This window comes from Piliocolobus tephrosceles, chromosome 15 (genome assembly GCF_002776525.5).
Source record: "Piliocolobus tephrosceles isolate RC106 chromosome 15, ASM277652v3, whole genome shotgun sequence".
NCBI classification, from domain to species: domain Eukaryota; kingdom Metazoa; phylum Chordata; class Mammalia; order Primates; family Cercopithecidae; genus Piliocolobus; species Piliocolobus tephrosceles.
Window position 1 is genome coordinate 9,896,131 of NC_045448.1, and position 14,022 is coordinate 9,910,152.

The 14,022-nt window shown below is 47.7% G+C and overlaps 1 protein-coding gene across 2 annotated transcripts; it reads left to right on the forward strand.

The window, feature by feature from the left end:
• Positions 1-281: 281 nt before the first annotated feature.
• RRM2 (ribonucleotide reductase regulatory subunit M2) lies at positions 282-10,778 on the forward strand. 2 transcript variants are annotated; one of them, XM_023199177.2, is made up of 11 exons: positions 282-676; positions 2,578-2,699; positions 2,785-2,859; positions 3,189-3,332; positions 3,536-3,652; positions 4,528-4,661; positions 6,472-6,566; positions 6,684-6,817; positions 8,433-8,537; positions 8,625-8,738; positions 8,818-10,778. In XM_023199177.2, the coding sequence occupies exons 2-11, from the start codon at positions 2,601-2,603 to the stop codon at positions 8,968-8,970; spliced, it is 1,170 nt and encodes a 389-aa protein (XP_023054945.2). In that variant the 5' UTR covers positions 282-676; positions 2,578-2,600; the 3' UTR covers positions 8,971-10,778. The 2 variants fall into 2 exon arrangements, with proteins under 2 accessions (XP_023054945.2, XP_026310487.1); XM_026454702.1 differs by lacking the exon at positions 282-676 and having other exon boundaries at positions 2,140-2,699.
• The last annotated feature ends 3,244 nt before the right edge of the window (positions 10,779-14,022 follow it).

Genomic DNA, 14,022 nt, shown 5'->3' on the forward strand with positions numbered 1-14,022 from the left:
CTGGTACACAGTGAGTGCTGAGCTCCCCAGGCCGCGGTTTTTCCACCCTAATGGTGGACAGGTAGGAACAGCCTTTTGGAAGCCGCGCTAACCTTGTCCAGGGACCTGCAAACCTGTCCCGGCTGTTGGCGTGTGAGTTGGAACAGCGGAAACGGGGCGGGGCACCCGAGGCTGGGAGTGCAGAGGAGCCTTCCGGGAAATGGGGCGGGGCCTCCCGTGCAGACCAATGGTGGAGTAGATGCAGATGTCAAAACGCGCGCTCAAGTGGCTCCCGCCAGGAATTCCGGGACTTAGGGAGGCGGAGGGAGGATCGCTTGAGGCGAGGAGTTTGAGATCAGCCTGGGCAAACAAGCGAGACCCTTGTCTGTTCACTTAAATAAAACCAAAAAAACGAGCACCGAGGGAAAAAGGAGTAAATCCCGGCGCTAGCAGCAGCCCGCCGCCTGCGGCGGGCGCCCTCCCGGGAGTGGCTGCTTTGCCCAACCCCCCAGAGGCGGAACCTGCCGCATTGCCGCGTGGCCCTGGGCGCCGCCACCTCCTCCGCAGCGGGGCAAAGATGCCGGACCTGGAGGGAGGAGGGCCTCGCCGAGATGACTCACGTTCAGCGCGGGAGGGGAGGATGGCGACTTCACCTGGCCTCTAACACGTACGCATCTTTCCGCGCCTTCTACAACGGGTATGTTAATCACGTGGCCAGGAACTAAACTGTAAGTGAAGCCACCTCTGGCTATTTCAGTTACAGTGAGTTTAACAGGAGCAAAAAAGCACATGGCGCCGTAGGGCAACCAAAACCAGGGCTTTAGACGTTGATTATGGGAAATTGAAATCCGAGTGAGTATGACACCAAGAAATTATAATTTTGTTAGATAATAGCTTTATCAGCCATAAAGTAATCAATAAAAATACCAATTTCCTGGAGATGGATGCTTTAGTGTGTTTGGGGGTGAAACTGGCAATGAATGACAAGTTGCTTTAAACAAATCATGCTACACCAAAGTTTTGGTTGTGGCTTTGTATAAGGAATGTGATGGTCACTTATCCCTGCAACACGAGAATACTTTGAATACAAGTCCGTAGTACTTTTAAGAAGTGAGAGAAACAGACCTAGATGGGGGAGGGTACCTGTCCAACCCCACCCTCTATAAAGTATCTAGAAAAGGCTTTGTAAAAAGTCCCGAGTCTCTCAATAACAGCCCTGAGTGCAGCTGTTGAAGCTTTCTCAGGTTAATGATTTCTTCTTGGATCTTAAAGTTTCTTTCTCGTCCTTTATTTTTGGCATTTTGCCGTTGCCAGGGCCTGGCAAATCAGAAAGCCACATAGACAATTAAATGAAAGCTGTTGCTAAGTTCCAGTCTCTACGCAGTGGAGTTTCAAACTCCTCTTCAGCATATTTGATGCCCAATGAGTAGTACATTAAATCCTAGTTCTAAAATCATTCTGTGAACTTTCTCCCAGGAATTTTTGCTCAGTTTGCAATTAAAACAAGTTTTTTCTTTTCTTTTTTTAATGGGGGCGGGGTCTCACTATGTTGCCAAGGCTGGTCTCCAGCTCTTGGCCTCAAACAATCCTCCTGCCTCGGCCTCCCAAAGTGCTGGGACTACAGGCGTGAGCCACCGCGCCCACAGTTTGCAATTCTTAAAGCAAGGGTGACAATAGGGGACAGGGGTCTGACAGGAGACAGGATTTCTGTGGAAAATTGCACAAGGGCCTTCTCTCCGTGTCCTGGAGTTTGAAGGTTTACAAAGGACTGCACATTTTACATGAGTCATCTCAACGAATGCTCTCCTCACCACATTAACACCCCACGCGGTGACGAGTCCCATTTTACTTAGGGGGACACCGAATCTGTAAGAAGCCTGGTCGCATGTCCCAGTCACAGCAAAACGAGCCGCGGGGCTCAGCAGCCCAAACTTTTAGGCTGTAGGGTCCTCGCCGACCACCCCGCCAAAATGTCAGGGCTCGGGGCCCTTGCACCCCCACCCCAGGGACACGGATCGAAAGGGTCGCAGCAACGCCTCCCCCGACCCAGGAGCGTCTTCCAGGCCTTTGCACCAACCTCGTTGGCTAAGTTCCCTGCCCTGCGGCGGCGCGGCTGGGAGGAGGCGCTTTCGGGAGGCGCGCCCGCGGGCTCCAATCGCTGCGCCTCACGCAATCCCAAACGGTTCCCGGGCGAACAGGGGCCCGCGCGCGCCAACGCCGCCGAGACCCTCAGGGACTGCGGTCCTGGTCCCGTGGGACCTGTGGAGGCCCGGGCGGCGGCGCCCCCGACCTAGCCAGCGGACGGAGCGTGGGGGGAAACCGGGAGGTCCCGGGGGGCGTCCACGGGGGTGTCCCCGGGGGTCCCCGGAAGGCGCCGGCGGAGGCTCCCGCGCTGCGCTTGAAAATCGCGCGCTGTCCCGCGGCCAGCCTGGGTGGGATCAAGGTGCAACCAATGGAAGGGTCGGGGGCACGGCACAGCCAATGGGAAGGGCCGGGGCGCCAAAGCGAATGGGAAGGGCCGGCACGGGAGATTAAAAGGCTGCTGGACCGAGGAGTCGCCCGTGCTTCTCGTCCCAGCCGTCCTGTTCTGGCCTGTAGCTCTCCTTCGCTGCGCCGCCACTATGCTCTCCGTCCGCATCCCGCTCGCGCCCATCACGGACCCGCAGCAGCTGCAGCTCTCGCCGCTGAAGGGGCTCAGCCTGGTCGACAAGGAGAACACGGTGAGCGCGCGGGGAGGGTGCTGCGGCCCGGAGAGGGAGGCGGGGAAGGCGAAGCCGCCCCCCACTCACACACGTCTCCCTGCAGCCGCCATCCCTGAGCGGGACCCGCGTGCTGGCCAGCAAGACCGCGAGGAGGATCTTCCAGGAGCCCGCGGAGCCGGTGAGTGACGGGCGTGGGGCAGAGGGGCCAGGGGCGGCCTTGGGCGTCTTGGCGCCAAAGCCGCATTGTCTCCTCAGCTGTTCACACTCCCGCGCCGGCTCCTTTCCCGCCTAGGCGGCCCCTCCCCAGGGCGACCTCCCGTGCCCCTCTGCCCATTTCCCGGTTTGGGCGTGCGCTTCTCTGCTGCGACCCACGGAGTGCGACGGGACAGCCACGTTTTGACATCGGGCCCCATGAAATTGCCGCCCATGGAACGGACTTGGTCCAGAGAAACGTTAGTTTCATATGGTTCGCCCCGCACTTAAATGTTTTATTTTCTCCCCCAACAGAAAACTAAAGCAGCTGCCGCCGGCGTGGAGGATGAACCGCTGCTGAGAGAAAACCCCCGCCGCTTTGTCATCTTCCCCATCGAGTACCATGATATCTGGCAGATGTATAAGAAGGCGGAGGCTTCCTTCTGGACCGCCGAGGAGGTAATCGGAGGACCCCAGAAGACCCCTGCAGGGGGGACCGTGACGACTCAGACATAAATGCACTTGGAGGTTCCCGTTGGCAAGGGGGGCTACCTGTGGGGCATAGTGGTGCCAGCACACTTAAAGTTTCAGAGTGCTCAGTGTGAGTCCTGCAAGCTTTGCTGTCTTCCTTTTATGCTAAAATTGTGACTTCCGAACCTCAGGTGGACCTGTCCAAGGACATTCAGCACTGGGAATCCCTGAAGCCCGAGGAGAGATACTTTATATCCCATGTTCTGGCTTTCTTTGCAGCAAGCGATGGCATAGTAAATGAAAACTTGGTGAGTTTCCCAGGTGTCTTTCATTTGACATTGACGATCTGAGGTCGAACTAGTTCGCCCTCCTCGTCTTGTACGTTTTTCCGTTTTTCCATGCTGAGTGCCTCTGTGTCTGTAAGCTGGGTTTTATATTACATGGCATTTCCTGTTTTGTAACACTTTGCAGTTCTTTTCTTATGGTATTTTCCTGACTCTAGAGAAGCTGAGACAATATTAAGTGGTAGCAATAGGCAATAGAGGGACTCCTTGTGGCCACCATATCTGCTCCCTCCTTTTTTTTTTTTTTTTTTTTTTTTGGAGACAGTCTCACTCTGGCCCAGGCTGGAGTGCAGTGGTGCGATCTTGGCTCACTGCAACCTCTGCCTCCTAGGTTCAAGCGATTCTCCTCAGCCTCATGAGTAGCTGGGATTACAGACGTGCGCCACCTGCCGGCTAATTTCTGTATTTTTAGTAGAGACAGGGTTTCACCATGTTGGCCAGGCTGGTCTCGAACTGATGAGCTCAGGTGATCTGCCCACCTTGGCCTCCTAAAGTGCTGGGATTACAGGCGTGAGCCACCACGCCCGGCTCTGCTCCCTCCTTTTTGTGGCTTTGCTGTTTTAATCATAATTTGGTTGTATCTCTTGGGAATGGATCTTTCTTGACATAAATCAGGAAATCATCGAGCACTCACAGAAATCTTATTTTATATGCATCTATTTCCTGATCTGTAAGTTGAGTGTATGATACAAAATATCACAGAACTGTGACGAATTGGATGAAATATATATAGAAATAAACCTTATAATGGTACAAAGAGTGCGATGCTACCAGTATCTGTTGAGCATTGCTGCTGTTAGTTTTTTCTCAAGCTTAACTTTGATGTGTTTCGCCACTAGGTGGAGCGATTTAGCCAAGAAGTTCAGATTACAGAAGCCCGCTGTTTCTATGGCTTCCAGATTGCCATGGAAAACATACATTCTGAAATGTATAGTCTTCTTATTGACACTTACATAAAAGATCCCAAAGAAAGGTGAGTATTCAAGTGGTATGCCAAGATTTTTAGGACTCATTAATTGTTGATATTACAAATTTTTTTTTTATTCTCTCTTTTATTTTTGTTTTTTGTTTTTTGTTTTTGATATTACAAATTTTTAGTTCATGTAGGGATAAAAATGACTCCAGAATGACTAAGCAGACAGTCATAGACATTCCCAGCACCCGTGGTCATGTCTGCTCTTAGCAAGGGGCCTAAATTCACTTTATTATTCACTTACAGTTGTGAAGGTACTCCACTTTTAGAGTTGGATGTCTACCAATCTAAAGCCTTCTTTTGAAAAAATTCCCAGATGTTGGGTAAGACAAACTAAAACCTATGTCTGACCATCTTTGCTCATTTGGTAAATGTGTTGAGAGGCTAGAATGTGGGGCTGCGGTGGGCTGAAGGACGGGGCGGACTTGTCTCCTAAGGAAGCTGCAGTACGGTACAGGCAAATAAGACTTAGCAGGAGTTACCCAAGGCAGCGGCAGCAGTGAACCCTGAGATTGATTTAGGCATGCAGCAGTTTGGCTGAATAAAGGTAGCTTAAGGTCTGTTTTGTTTTGGAGATTGGAGGTGGGGGATTAGAAATGGGCTGTTGGAGTAGTCTAGATACAAAGGTCAGCTTTAGGGACTGGAACCCTGTATGGAGTGGAAGTGGTGAAGCTGCAACCTAAAGTAGTTATTGTAGACTTTGAAGTACATGAAGAGGAAAAGTAACTTGAAAGGACTGAGGAAACTCATTGCGGGTGAAGAGATTTGAACATGTTTATAGGTGGAAATTGAGAAAAGAAGGCAAAGATTAGGGATACAATTGGGGGCAAATGACCAAAAGGGGAATGGTTGGGATCAAGAAGGTCTGCTGGGGAAGCCTCAAAATCAAGGGAGAGGCAGACCCAGGTCTCAAACAGGACAGTGAGATGGAAAGAATGAAAGGCAGCTGGGTGTGGTAGTGTAAGCTGGTAGGCCCACCAGCTACTTGGCAGGTTGAGGCAGAAGGATGGCTTGAGCCTAGGAGTTTGGTTTTACCATGAGCTGTGATCATCTCGCTGCACTCTAGCCTGGGCGACAGAGTGAGACCCTCATCTCTTTAAAAAAAAAAAAAAAAAAAAATGAACGCTGCCCAATGTCTGTTGACCTTGGCTTCAGATTCAGAACACAAGGTCATCTGGGTAGGAACAGGCTGGGAAATCAGTAGCCTCTCACGGTGGGCACCAGAATAAAGGGAGTTAGAGGAGGGTGGTAAGGGAGACCAGTTAACTGTAGTACCCATGGATTTGCTTTCCCGACCTGGGATCGACTGTGTAGCACAGAGTTCTAGTAGGAAGCATTCTTAGTTTATTGGCTTAATTATTTTATGATATAGATGGTGGCAACTGGGGCCAAATAATGCCCCCAGTGATAGTCTGATAATAGCATAGCAGTTAGGATTTTATGGTTCTTCAAAATCAAATTCTATGATTCTTCAAATTGAACAATGATCTGGACTTGAAATAATTTTAAAGGCAACAAATGTCCCTGCTGTACTGGACCATGTTTTACAGTTTGTAGACCCTGAAGCTCAATATGAACTACAGAATACCCAAACTTGTATTAATGTAAATCAAATGTTGAGATTTTTTAAAACACTGGAGGGAAAAACTGACCAGTAAAAATATAATATTTCGGTGTGAGTTCTTCCTTTAGGAAGAGGATTGGCAAATACTTGAATTTGGCCTTTGTCCCAGAGCTCTTATCTAGCAGTTGGTAATCAGGGGTCTTTTACTGTAATGCTTCAATTGTTGATGCTGAATGTGCCTACTAGGGAATTTCTCTTCAATGCCATTGAAACGATGCCTTGTGTCAAGAAGAAGGCAGATTGGGCCTTGCGCTGGATTGGGGACAAAGAGGCTACCTATGGTAAGGAGACCTTTGCCCCTACTTAAACCTGAGCTTCATTTTCCAAGTAATGATATTGGATTGTTGGCCCTTGAATAGCAACTCACGAGAATCATTTTGGTGTTAACTCTTAAATAGGTGAACGTGTCGTAGCCTTTGCTGCAGTGGAAGGCATCTTCTTTTCTGGTTCTTTTGCATCGATATTCTGGCTCAAGAAACGAGGACTGATGCCTGGCCTCACATTTTCCAATGAACTTATCAGCAGAGATGAGGTGAATCTAAATCAAATAATAGAGTGACCTAAACCCCAAACACAACTCGGGCATGCTCTTGTGTTCACTGATGGGGACCTGGGGTACTAGACAGCATATATCCACATTTAATGTGTGACTTCAACCATACACACACTTGACAAAAGAAGGAAATACTTTCATTTACTGAAACTATTTTACTTGCATTCTCAACATGTCGTAATACATTAGTACACATATATTGCCCCATAGGCTTTGAATGCATAAAACTACAAGTTCTTTGTTTTTTGAGGGGATGGAATCTTGCTCTGTCGCTCCAGGCTGGAGTGCAATGGCATGATCTTGGCTCACTGCAACCTCTGCCTCCCAGATTCAAGTGATTATCCCGCCTCAGCCTCCCATGTAGCTGGGATTGTAGGCGCCCGCCACCACACCTGGCTAATTTTTGTAGTTTTGTAGAGACGGAGTTTCACCATGTTTGCCAGGCTGGGGTTGAACTGACCTCAGATGATCTGCCCGCCTCGGCCTCCCAGAGGGCTGGGGTTACAGGCATGAGCCACCATGCCCAGCCAAAACTACAAGTTATTGATGGGATTGGGATTTTAAGGGACGTTTTATTATTTTTGCCTGGTATTATATGTAATCCCCTTTTCCGTAAAAATGTTCATAGTAAAGCCAGGCGTGGTGGCTGATGCCTGTAATCCCGGCACTTTGGGCGGCTGAGGCGGGTGGATCACGAGGTCAGGAGATGGAGACCATCCTGGCTAACCCCGTCTCTACTAAAAACACAAAAAATTAGCCAGGTGTGGTGGCATGTGCCTGTAGTCCCAGCTACTTGGGAGGCTGAGGTAGGAGAATCGCCTGAACCTGGGAGACGGAGGTTGCAGTGAGCCGAGATTGCACCGCTGCACTCCAGCCTGGGTGACAGAACGAGACTCTGTCCCCCCAAAAAAATGTTCATGGTAGCCATTATGTTTTTTCTGTTTGATCTAGAAATTGCCCTTCAACTTCAATGTTAATAAGCATCTCGGTGAAATGAGTATACATTTTGGTCTAGTGTATGTCTTTGATAAAGTCACATTTGAAAAGCCAGGAGCATGAACTCCATCTTACTTGGAGCCCAGTAGGCAAATCAAACTTGGTTACCTTGTAGGAGGACCTTCCTTATTGGATTAGGAGGTAAGCTGTGAAGCTTGGTGTTTAATGCACTCACTTGCAAACCTGATTTGCTTGAAATTGCATACAAATTTCCTGAGCATCTAAAAACTAGCCTTATTACTGAGTTTTACCTTTCCTGCTGAAGTAGTGGCAAAATTAGCACTCATGGCTATAGAAAGAACACTTTGAGTGAAGCTCTGACTCCTCCTTTGCCACCACACAGCAGAGCAAGAAATAGACCTTGCCTGTCTTCATCTAGGTGGCAGCTTTGAGGCCCTTGAATGGGACTGAGCTTGCCTCGGTGACATCAGCAGAGAAGTCGGTAGTTGAAGTCATCTTCCCTTTGAGAGTTCAAGTGCTCTCAGTATGGCTGAGCATGTTGGATAAGGAGAATGCAGAAAAGGATAAAGTAATTTCATATTCCATGTTAGTGACAGAAGTCTTCTGGCTTTAGTGATCTTGAACTTTTTTTTTCTAGGGTTTACACTGTGATTTTGCTTGCCTGATGTTCAAACACCTGGTACACAAACCATCAGAGGAGAGAGTAAGAGAAATAATTATCAATGCTGTTTGGATAGAACAGGTAAGTGGGTGATGAAATGGGTCACTCAGGCTTGCTAGAAAATGCCTGTGCTTTAGTTGTATTCAGAAGCTGTATTTTGGTTCCTAGGAGTTCCTCACCGAGGCCTTGCCTGTAAAGCTCATTGGGATGAATTGCACTCTAATGAAGCAATACATTGAGTTTGTGGCAGACAGACTTATGCTGGAACTGGGTTTTAGCAAGGTAAAGTATTGTTTACATAGCCTTCTGCTTGTTTTGAAACTGGTGCTCTGTATTTATATCTTGATGTGAACCTTTTCAGGTTTTCAGAGTAGAGAACCCATTTGACTTTATGGAGAATATTTCACTGGAAGGAAAGACTAACTTCTTTGAGAAGAGAGTAGGCGAGTATCAGAGGATGGGAGTGATGTCAAGTCCAACAGAGAATTCTTTTACCTTGGATGCTGACTTCTAAATGAACTGAAGATATGCCCTTATTTTGCTGATTTTTTTTTCCGTCTCATAAAGAAAATCAGCTGAAGTGTTACCAACTAGCCCCACCGTGAATTGCCCATAATGTTCATTAACAGCATCTTTAAAACTGTGTAGCTACCTCACAACCAGTCCTGTTTGTTTATAGTGCTGGTAGTATCACCTTTTGCCAGCAGGCCTGGCTGGCTGTGACTTACCATAGCAGTAACAATGGCAGTCTTGGCTTTAAAGTGAGGGGTGACCCTTTAGTGAGCTTGGCACAGCAGGATTAAACAGTCTTTTAACCAGCACAGGCAATTGAAAGATGCAGCCTCACTGCTTCAACGCAGATTTTAATGTTTACTTAAATATAAAACTGGCACTTTACAAACAAATAAACATTGTTTGTACTCACAAGATAATAATAGCTTGATTTATTTGGTTTCTACACCAAGTACAAAGCATTCTGACCACTAATGGGAGCCAATTCACAGTTCACTAAGTGACTAAGTTAAACTTGTGTAGACTAAGCATGTAATTTCTAAGTTTTATTTTAATGGATTGCAATACTCGTTAACCAACTTTAAAGTCGGTCCCATGTATAGCTAGATATTAGTCTGTTGGTGCCAGATAGAAGACAGGTTGTGTTCTTATCCTGTGGCTTGGGTAGTGTCCTGGGATTCTCTGCCCCATCTGAGTAGTGTTGTGGGTTAAAGGAATCTTTCAGGACAAGGAGCTCCTTAAGTTAAATCATTAGAAATTTAGGCATGATCTGGGCCTTCATATGTGTGAGAAGCCATTTCATTTTATTTCTCACTGTATTTTTCTCAACTTCTAGTTGATAAAAAATTCTTGAAGAGTTTTCATATGTGGGATCTAAGGTAGTACTGTAAAATTTCAAGTCATCCTTAAACAAAGTGACCCACCTAAGATCTTGCCCCTGTTAAGTGGTGAAATCAACTAGAGGTGGTTCCTACAAGTTGTTGTTTATTCTAGTTTTGTTTGTGTGTAAGTAGGTTGTGTGAGTTAATTCATTTATATTTACTATGTCTTTTTTTTTTTGAGATGGAGTCTCGCTCTGTTGCCCAGGCTGGAGTGCAGTAGCGTGATTTCGGCTCACTGCAACCTCCGCCTCCTGGGTTCAAGCAATTCTCCTGTCTCAGCCTCCTGAGTAGCTGGAACTGCAGGTATGTGCTAATTTTTGTATTTTTAGTAGAGACGGAGTTTCACCCGTATTGGTCAGGCTGGTCTTGAACTCCTGACCTCAGGTGATCACCCACCTGGGCCTCCCAAAGTGCTGGGATTACAGGCATGATAAACAAATATTCTTAATAGGGCTACTTTGAATTAATCTGCCTTTATGTTTGGGAGAAGAAAGCTGAGACATTGCAAGAAAGATGATGAGAGATAAATGTTGATCTTTTGGCCCCATTTGTTCATTGTATTCGCTATTTGAACATTGTCCTGTTCTATTGTTAGTTTTCTTCTTCATTTATTGTATAGTCAATTTTTAAATCTCTGTAATATGATACATTTTCCTATCTTAAGTTATTATCTAAAGTTAATCCAGATTACATTGTCCTTATATTTGTACAACATTAAAATGAAAGGCTTTGCTTTGCATTGTGAGGTTCAGGCGGAAGTTGGAATCGGGTTTTAGGATTCTGTGTCTCGTTAGCTGAATAATGTGAGGATTAACTTCTGCCAGCTCAGACCATTTCCTAATCAGTTGAAAGGGAAACAAGTATTTCAGTCTCAAAATTGAATAATGCACAAGTGTTAAGTGATTAAAATAAAACTGTTCTTATGTCAGTTTCTTGATTGGTAAAATTTGCATTTTAATTCAGGAAGAGAAATATTTTTTGGCCAGGCATGGCTGTAATCCCAGCACTTTGGGAGACTGAGGCAGGTGGATCACCTGAGGTCAGGAGTTCGAGATCAGCCTGGCCAACATGGTGAAACCCCATCTCTACTAAAAATGCAAAAATTAGCCAGGCATGGTGGTACGTGCCTGTAATCCCAGCTACTCGGGAGGCTGAGGCAGGAGAATCGCTTGAACCCGGGAGGCAGAGGTTGCAGTGAGCTGAGATTATACCACTGCACTTCAGCCTGGGCAACAGAGTGAGACTGTCTAAAAAAAAAAAAAAGTATTTTTTGTAAAGGCTAACGAATTCATTTGCTTTCCACTAGTTCTGGGCAAGAGACTTGCCTTGTGCCTATTCTGGCATAAGGTGCATAGGAGACAGGTACAACCGAAAGGTGGTGCCCAAAAATATTAACTACCATACTGCATGTGGGGTTTGTGAAGTCGGGGCTGAGTTAACTTCTCAACTGTGGGGGAGCCACTCCTGGGCCTCTTTTCCCATTTGCAAAACAGGTGGGGCTAGAGGTCTTCCCAGCTGGAGTTTTGCTTTGCTGTCCCTCATCTGACCTGACCTGTGTGGACTCCAGCACAGGTTTCGACTGGTCCCTCTGTCTATGAAGGCCCTTTCTTGAGTCGGAATCCCACCCACTTTGATAAAGCCTTTTAGAATTCATGACACCCATCCATCCCCAAACGAACCAATTATTATTCCTTGTACCTCATGCCACTGCCATTCAGTGAGAAGAGAGCAGTTCTCTTGTCAGGTGCCGTTTTCTACCCGCATGTTAATTCAGGAAGATGGGGCACTGAGCCAGGTGGGAGGCCCCTCCCTCTGGAGCTTGGGTTTACTCCTAGAGAGGAAAACTGACAGATGAGTAGATCGGAAGTGCTGGGCAGTGGTGGGGGCAGCAGGGAATTCTAAGGTGGGTGGGAGTGATTGGGAGAGGCCTCGGCGGGGAGATGGTGTTTCCCTGGTGGAGACTGGGACCAGTGTTTGAGGTTGTGCTGCTTCCAATTCCTGTGTTCTCAGGAAGATTCCTTCCCATGCTGCTCGTAAGAGAAAGTTGTCTTTGAGGTCACAGGTTTTTATCTGTCTCTATATTTCTAAGCATAGGGCCTCCAAGGATCAGGTATTTAAGTGACTGGTACATGGGGAAATAAACTAATTGGAACTGAAGTATTTTGGGGTGGATGGTATCTTGGATAAAACTGTGTTCTGTCTCCCAGAGGAACCTAGTAGAGAGCTTTGCCTTTACATCTAAAAGCGTTCAGTGAAGGTCATTTGATTTGTAATGTCAGGTTGGCACCAGGCCTATTGTAGAAGTTCAGGGCAGCCAGGCTTCAAGAAGATGACCAGCTACTGGGACAGCCTCCCTGTGGGTGGCCTACAGTCCTGTTCTGCTCCCCCCGGCCCCATGCCAGCTGCCATGCTCTATAGAGCGTGTCTCCCATGCTGCCCGAGGAGGGCCTGCAGAGAGTTGAGTGGGCAGGCTGCCGAGTCAATTGCCCTGGGTACTCATTAGGTACATCCTCCCTGGCCTCACCCCCAGACCTACTGAATCAGTCTGGGGGTAAACCAGGGACCCTGTAATCTTAATGGGAGATCTCAGACATTTGAGATTGGGTGGGATAGACTCCTAACATAAAGTTCAAACCAGTGGACTTCAGTCCCGGGTGTGAATTGTAATCACATGGGGGCTTTTAAAAGCTACTACAGGCTGGATCTCACTTGTGGAAAAGGCAGCCCTGCTGAGCTTTAGCATTATCCAGGTGTGTTTTCTGGTGTGTTCTAGACATGCTGCGTAAGAGTTACACTTCATTGCGTGTGCACATTCAGGGCCCTGCCCAGCTGCAGTGGCCAGGCCTGGCTGCTAAGAGCAGACCTGCAAAAACCTCCCTTTGCCTGGTACTGCTGTGGCCTCTGACCTGAGGATCTTGTCCTGCAAAGGAGGAACCAGATGGGTGTTCTTAACTGTCACCTGGCCAGGGAGCTAACTGGCTGTATTTTGAGGATCAGTGGCCCTGCCAGTGTTGGTCTGGAGATCCTGATAATAGTTTAACTTCTCTTAGCAAGACAGGCACAGGCCCAGCCCCTCATCTGTGAGTGGCTGCAACTGGACTGCGTGGCCTGGCCTCTTCCAACAGTCCCCGAGTGTAGAGGGGCTACCCTCCTGGTGTCTGTCTGGACACAGAAGGGAACACATCAGTGGTGTCTCCCTGCCATTCCCTGGAGGGAATATGTCACATCAGGATTTTTTTTTTTTGTTTTAAATCATGAGAATAGCTAAACCCATTACTGCTTAAGGTTCAGTAGTCATGTTCACCTTAGCCTTGGCTCTAGAGACGAGTGGCTCCAGCAAGATGGTGGACTAAGGAACCAAACTCCTGCTTCAAACACCTGCCCATGATAAATAGCACAGTAAAAAGTTGAATAGGTGGGCCAGGCATGGTAGCTCACGCCTGTAATCCCAACACTTTGGGAGGCTGAGGCAGGTGGATCACCTGAGGTCAGGAGTTTGAGACTAGCCTGGCCAACATGGTGAGATCCCATCTCTACTAAAAATACAAAAATTAGCCAGGCATGGTGGTGTGTGCCTGTAATCCCATCTACTCCAGAGGTTGAGGCGGAAGAATCGCTTGAACCTGGAAAGCGGAGGTTGCAGTGAGCTGAGATTGCATTCCAGTCTGGGTGACAAGAGTGAAACTCCGTCTCAAAAAAAAAAAAAAAAAAAAACCAAACCAAACCAAAACAAAAAACGGTAAATAGGTAATCACCTCCTGGGAAAGGACAATGACCTCTTTTGGGAACAAAAAGTGACCATGGAGGCCCCGGAGCTTGTAGCAACCTTCAGAGTGGTTGTTAGTCCCTTAGAGAAATTAAACAGGCGGCCGGACGCGGTGGCTCAAGCCTGTAATCCCAGCACTTTGGGAGGCCGAGACGGGCGGATCACGAGGTCATGAGATTGAGACCATCCTGGCTAACACGGTGAAACCCCGTCTCTACTAAAAAATACAAAAAACTAGCCGGGCGATTTGGCGGGTGCCTGTAGTCCCAGCTACTCGGGAGGCTGAGGCAGGAGAATGGCATAAACCTAGGAGGCGGAGCTTGCAGTGAGCTGAGATCTGGCCACTGCACTCCAGCCTGGGCGGCAGAGCCAGACTCCGTCTCAAAAAAAAAAAAAAAAAAAAAAA

Coding starts and splice junctions, on each gene's coding strand:
- RRM2 (XM_023199177.2), top strand. CDS start 2,601: ATGCTCTCCGTCCGCATCCCGCTCGCGCCCATCACGGACCCGCAGCAG. Junction 6,818..8,432: donor AACTTATCAGCAGAGATGAG/GTGAATCTAAAT, acceptor TTTTTTTTCTAG/GGTTTACACTGTGATTTTGC. Junction 8,739..8,817: donor TGGAACTGGGTTTTAGCAAG/GTAAAGTATTGT, acceptor GAACCTTTTCAG/GTTTTCAGAGTAGAGAACCC.